The sequence below is a fragment of the Setaria italica genome, chromosome II (genome assembly GCF_000263155.2).
Source record: "Setaria italica strain Yugu1 chromosome II, Setaria_italica_v2.0, whole genome shotgun sequence".
Taxonomy (NCBI): domain Eukaryota; kingdom Viridiplantae; phylum Streptophyta; class Magnoliopsida; order Poales; family Poaceae; genus Setaria; species Setaria italica.
Window position 1 is genome coordinate 36397119 of NC_028451.1, and position 6846 is coordinate 36403964.

At 42.8% G+C, this 6846-nt stretch overlaps 1 protein-coding gene across 1 annotated transcript; it reads left to right on the top strand.

The window, feature by feature from the left end:
• The first annotated feature begins 5480 nt into the window (after nucleotides 1–5480).
• Nucleotides 5481–6763, top strand: LOC101781169. The gene is made up of 3 exons (XM_012843705.1): nucleotides 5481–6077; nucleotides 6153–6224; nucleotides 6389–6763. The coding sequence occupies exons 1-3, from the start codon at nucleotides 5481–5483 to the stop codon at nucleotides 6761–6763; spliced, it is 1044 nt and encodes a 347-aa protein (XP_012699159.1).
• The last annotated feature ends 83 nt before the right edge of the window (nucleotides 6764–6846 follow it).

Genomic DNA, 6846 nt, shown 5'->3' on the forward strand with positions numbered 1-6846 from the left:
TCGGCAAAATGTTTGCCGAGTGCTCGAGTTTTGACACTTGGCAAAGTAGTCTTTGCCGACACAAAATTTGCCGTGTGCTGTTTGCCGAGTGTAACACTCGGCAAAGCCTTTGCCGAGTATTTTCATGTCTTCGCCGAGTGCCACAGGCACTCGGCAAATTGTGTGTTCCCGTAGTGGGTATATGCTTGGCATAACCATGCAAAGTGAAAAACAAGACCTGTAGGCATTTTTATTTTCACAGTATGCATGAACTGATACGTTTCTCTATCGATGAACACATGGAAGATAATCCTTTTTATGAGGTTTTATTCAGACATTTCTTAAAGTTTGTGCCACCCTTTGAACGTGGTGTTCTTATCCGGGAACATCATCCTTTTGTCTAAAGGAATATGGCGTTCTCATGGTGCTTCACTACTCACTCGTATGATGCTAAATTTTTAGCATGTGGATTATGTTGATCTCCATGTATCTTAACACAACTGTGCGTGAACCAAATTTGTTGGCCATTAGTTAGAACTAGCCATAAATAACAATTTTACGAAAATAATACTGTACTCTTGTACAATGCTCAGTCTGTCTATTGTAACTGCATGCATCTATATTCATTTTCTACCTCTGTAATGCAGTGAATATTGTGTTAGTTACTATGCATAGAGCTCCGCGGATAGAATGTTATATATTCCTAAAGTTTTTGTTCTCCAGTGGAAGTAACAATTAGCTTTGATAGTTCCATCATCAAACATTTATCACGTGCTTATGCATGCAGGACATCATGTATCACATACATTCTCTATTGCCGCTTAGGGATGCCGCCCGTCCTGCCTTCGTGTCTCATGTATTTTTGAATTCCTGGAGATGTCGGCCAAACCTCTGCTTAAGTATGAAAGCTCTGGGATTCAAAGCAAGCTCTTATGGAAATGATAAAGCATCCAGGGATTTCACCAAAATAGTTGACCATATTTTGAAGAAGCACTCTGGCTTTGGCTTGAAGACATTTCGGCTTGCAATGTATGGTTGTCACAATGTCAACGCTTGCCATCTCGATAGTTGGCTTCACCTTGCTCTTATATTGGGGGTTGAACAGCTCATCCTTGAATTCCCTTCAATGATACGGTATAACTTCCCATTGTCATTTTTATCTGGTATAAGAGTGGAAACTCAATCCGGTATCTTCATCTTAGTTTCTGCACCTTCCGTCCGACAGTCAGACTTGGGTGCTTCAGAAGCTTGAAGAAGCTGCATCTGTACTATGTGAGTATTACCGGGGACGAGTTAGGGTGCCTTCTTCCAAATTCTGTTGCTTTGGAGCAGCTGGAACTCAGATATTGCAAGGACATAATTTGCCTAAAGATACCCCGCGTGCTGCTTCGGCTCAGCTGCCTGAAAGTGTTTGCATGCGACAATCTGCGGGAGATAATGAGTGAAGCTCCAAATTTGTCCAGTTTGTGCTTTGAATGGTTCGACCGCCATGTAACCATCTCACTTGGAGAAGCATTGCATGTGAAAAAACTTGAAATTCCATGTTTCAGATCATTCAACTATGCGCAGCTTCCGACCATCGTGCCAAATCTTGAAGTTCTTAATGGCCATTAAGATAGTGTTTGATTTGTGCTAAGGTAACGTAAACGCAAAGGGAATCAGATTACAGTGTATTTGGTGGTGGAATAGGTGATTACCCTCTTTGTTTGATTGCACTCTGATAACGTAATCAGATTACGGGGTGGATGCTATATCTGATTATGGTGAGGGAGGAGGGGTAACAAGCTTGTATAGATATTATTTAGATAAGGGATTCGATTACAGTGTCAATTGATCACAAACCACCGCAACTAAACACATGTAATGGAATTCGTTACCTTCGGTAATCAGATTACGTTATATTTGAACCAACCAAACACCACCTTCACTTTGTCAGGTATGCACCTAGCAAATTCTGGCAGCTGAAGTACCTATTCCTGGAGAGACCCATGGCCCAGCCTATGATTATTTGTCCGTGTCTTCATTTCTTGGTGCTTCTCCTTGCTTGGAGACTTTCATACTGCGCATACATGTAAGTATATCTCACCTTGCAAAGATATACAGTGTCTACTTGGTGATGGATTCGAGTATCTTTGCTTGGTTTTCCATCTTTAGGTACCGGAAACCCGCGTGGAGCACGGCCTGTTTACCGGAGATCCCTCGCTTCTGCGTTGGATGCCAGAACACCGTCATGAGAAGCTCAAGCGTGTGCAGATCGCCGGCTTCTACCCTGCAAAGAGCCTTCTGGAATCTGGAGCTAGCATGCTATGTCCTTGAAACCGCAACATCATTGGAACGCCTTGAACTGGGCACCACCTACTGTCCGTATTGGTTTACCAAGAGCAAACATGCCAGCTGCTACCTCGTGGCGATTAGAACATACATCGAGGGAAAGGTTCCCTCCACGGTTAGATTAGATGTTCAGGGGCCTTGGACCAGAACTGGGGGCAGTGGTTTTAGAATCTATTAGATTAGATGCCAAGGTTTCATTAGGTTATGAAACTTTTATATGCTTGTGCTCTGTTTATTGAGTTATTAGTTTCTCAGCTAACTCGTAATTTGAGCCGTTTTGCTAGTTGATCATGTATAACTTCGTAGTTCATGGAATCATGGTTTGGCCATCGGACCCTGTGCATAAACTGTTTGATCCTGCCTTTGTGAGTCAGTGGTGGGAGTTGGACGGCCGCTCCAGCGTCGTTACCGTGGCACGGAAAGTTATACAAAAGAAACTTTTCTAAAGAATAGTTAAATACCTTTTTTGGAAAAGTTATTTAAAAACTTTTCCAGAAATTTGAATTTTGGATTTCAAGGCAACATTGCTGGCTCTAAAGATGAACTTACTTGTCAGTTGTCACAAGTCTTTCGATGTTTTCATGCTGCAATGTCACTAATGGGTTGTGTGCGCTGTGTGCGCCTATCCTTCTATCGTACTTATAAATTATAATACTATAATTCCTCCATCCTACAAAGACTGTTGGTTTAGAAAATTTTAGATAAGATAGTAGCAATGATAAAAGTCCAAAGTACCCTTAATAACGGATGGATTACTGAGTAGAATTAATTATACATGCACGCTTGCAGTAATTATCGAACCTATTAGCCTTCCTTGTGTTAGCGAGTCTGGCTCGGGTATCGATGGTGAGAGTAAATGATCGATTCGTTAATTGGGCTAGAAGGCATTATGAGGGGCTTTATTGGATTGTCCGAAAATTATATGGACACTCTTTGTGAGACAAGTTTTGAAGGCTAAACGAACAGTCTCTGTGGGACGAGGGAATATTTGCTTTTAAAATACTTTATATGATATTTATAACAAGCTAATAGTTTAGGATGCTTAAGAAAATTTAATTGGTATTTTATTTTTAATAATTAATTAGTTTGTTCTAAATGAATTAGTTTTTTAGGAAGTCTAAATGAATTATTATTATTTTTTGAGAAAGGGTTGGATTTTACTGATATAGAACTATTACAGCCAGCCCCCTAACACAAGACACCCCTGATTAACAAGAAAATTACATATAGATCCTTTACATGAGCAAATGAATTAGTTAACTGCTTGCTGTGTGTTGCTCAAACAGGCCCACCGGACGTTGGGAACCGGCTGTGAGGCTGGGCCGTATCAAAACCAGGTAGGAATGGCTCCGATTTTTTTTTTCTTCCCGCGCATGGATCGATGAATGGAGAGCGCGAGGCGGAGTTCGCAGAGCCCAGCCTCGTCCCGTGGGCCGCAGCCGAGACGGTGATCTGCTCCGTTCTTGATCGGTTGATCTTTCCTCGCGTCTCGTAGGGTTTAGCACCTCGCGATCTGCTCTTGGCCGTGGCCATGGAGTGCAGCGGTGGCGGTAGAGACGACAGCCTCAGCGGCGAATCCCAAGCCCGCGGTATGGTTCCGGGTTCCCGGTTTTTTTTTCCCCTGTGGTCTCCGTGCGCGCGCGCTGTAGATTGTTGATTCGCATCGCAGTGACAACACTTGGGGGAGGTTGCGATCTTAAGCTAATTTTTCATCTGTCTGCAGTTCATCTGTGGAGTTGAGAGTTTGATATGTTCTCCTTTTTTAACAAGTTTGAGGTCGTTACCTAGAGTCGCACACTATGTTACTTCACAAAAAAATTCGTGCAAACAAATTACTTAGATCCCTGTCTTTGTTGTTCTCTAGTAGACAAATTACGTGTGCGATACTGTTTGCAATGCATACGGACTGAGGCTTGGACCTAGGACCCTAAAAAAACATGCGTGCGCACCGCTAGATAGAAAGTTTCTTGTGCCTGATGTCGTTGATGTTCTTCAAGTACCAATCGTTTATAATCTTTAGTAACAGCAGTAACCATGACGCGTTGCACTTCAGATGAATCAGTTGCTTCAGTGGTTGCAACAGAGGGCTCACCCTCTGAACAGGACGACAATTTCCAAGGAGTCAAAGAACAGGATTATAACTCTCAGAAATGCAAAATAATGAGATATTGAGAGCCCATGCTTCCAGAGGTATGCTAATACAACTATTGGTTGCTACTATCAAGCGCACTGCTCAAACTTCCCAAATTTGAACATAAAGGAGACAAATTATTGAGATGTTCCTTTTACATGTCTTCCTCCACGTGTACACTAAAATAGAACGTACTGTTTGTAAGGTACATGATTGGCATAACCATGCAAAGAGAAAAAAGGAGACATGTAGGCTTTTTTTCACAGTAGGAATGAACTGATATGTTTCCTATCGATGCATGGCAGACAATCATTTTGATTAGGTTTTCTTTAGACATTTCTTAAAGTTTGTGCCGCCCTTTGAATCTGGTGCTTTCATCCGGAACATTATTTTTCCTACAATAATCCGGTGTTCTCATGGTCCTTCACTAGTACAGTAGATGCTAAATTCTTAGTTAGTGGATTATCTTGACCTCCACGTCTCTTGATTGACACAACTGCACTGGAACCAATTTTGTTGGCCGTTAGTTAGAAACTTAGTAGTAGCTATAAATCAGGAGCAGACCCATGAAGGGCCCAGCAATAAATAACAGTTTTACAAAAAAACTTACCATACTCTTGTAAGATGCTCAGTCTACTAATTACATCCATATGCATATTCTACCTCTGTAATGCAGTAAACATTGTGTTACTATGCGCAGAGTTCCTCAGATAGAATGTATATGTTCCTAACGTTTTTGTTTTCTAATTGAAGTAGTTGGTTTTTACCGTTCCATCATCGAACATTTATCACGTGCTTATAAATGCAGGACATTTTGTGTCATGTACATTCTCTGTTGCCGCTTAGGGATGCCGCCCGTGCTGCCTGCGTGTCTCATGTATTTCTGAATTCCTGGAGATGTCGTCCCAATCTCTATTTCAATACGGAAGCTCTGGGCTTGGAAGCAAACTGTGGCAGAACATCCAGGGATTTCACCAAAATAGTTGATCATATTTTGAAGAAGTACTCTGACATTGGCTTGAAGACATTTCAGCTTGCCATGTATGGTTGTTACTATATCGAGTCTTGTCATCTTGATAGCTGGCTTCACCTTGCTCTTACATTGGGGATTGAAGAGCTCATCCTTGCAACCAATTCAATGGTTCCAAAGTATAACTTCCCATTGTCACTTTTATCTGGTAAGAGTGGAAACTCAATCCGATATCTTCGTCTGAGCTTCTGCATCTTTCGTCCGACAGTCAGACTTGGGTGCTTCAAAAGCTTGAAGAAGCTGCATCTGTATTGTGTGGGTATTAGCGGGGACGAGTTAGGGTACCTTCTCCCAGTTTCTGTTGCTTTGGAGCAGTTGGAACTCGCATATTGCAATGAGATAATTTGCCTGAAGATACCCCACGTGCTGCAGAGGCTCAGCTGCCTGGATGTGGCTGCATGCCACAATCTTCAAATGATAAAGAGTGAAGCTCCAAATTTGTCCAGTCTGTGCTTTGAATGGTTCCACCACCATGTACACACCTCACTTGGAGAGGCATTGCATGTGAAAAAATTACAAATGCTATGTTTTAGGGACTTCTACTATGTGCAGCTCCCGACCATCATGCCAAATCTTGAAGCTCTTACCATAGATTCAATTTGCCAGGTATCCCGAGACTTGATGTGCCTAAATGACTATAGTTTGTAATAATGATACAAATTAATCTGGAACATTATGCAGATAGCCAGTATACCAAGCGTGCACAGCAAATTCTGCTCGTTGAAGTACCTAAACATTTGTGTTCCTGGAGAGGTCCGTGGCCCAGTCTATGATTATCTTTCCCTTGCTTCATTTCTCGGTGCTTCTCCTTGCTTGGAGACTTTCATCCTGCGTATACATGTAAGCGCCTTCCCATCTTACAAAGATATCTAGTGCCTAACAGATGGATTCAAGTGTTTTTTATTTGCCATGCTCAGGTACCGGAGGTTCGTGTGAAGTATGGCTTGTTTTCTGGCGATCCCTCCCATCCGCGTCAGATGCCAGAACACCGATATGTCAAGCTCAAACGTGCGAAGATCATCGGCTTCTACCCTGCGAAGAGCCTGCTGGAGCTAGCAAGCCATGTTCTTGAGACGGCAACGTCACTTGAATGCCTCACACTGGACACCACCTACTGTTCTTGCGGGCGTCGTCACAGCGATCCTGCCAAGTGCTACCTCGTGGCCATCAAAAGATACTTCGAAGGGAAAGTTCCCTCCACGGCTAGGTTAGATGTTGAGGGGCCTTGCAGCGGCGTGCGACCGAACGACCGTAGGTGGCAAGGTTTTACTGTGTTTGATGGGCGTTCATAGCGGCATGGCATCATGCATGCATGCTGTGAAGCGTGAACTTAAGATAGCTGTCAAGGTATATTTGAGGCCACGCTTGTCCCTCC

What these genes read in the sequence shown, in the direction of transcription:
- LOC101781169 (XM_012843705.1), top strand. Translation starts at nt 5,481, where the DNA reads ATGTATGGTTGTTACTATATCGAGTCTTGTCATCTTGATAGCTGGCTT. An exon ending in CCATAGATTCAATTTGCCAG is followed by an intron (nt 6,078 to 6,152) that starts GTATCCCGAGAC and finishes AACATTATGCAG; the next exon opens with ATAGCCAGTATACCAAGCGT. An exon ending in ACATTTGTGTTCCTGGAGAG is followed by an intron (nt 6,225 to 6,388) that starts GTCCGTGGCCCA and finishes TGCCATGCTCAG; the next exon opens with GTACCGGAGGTTCGTGTGAA.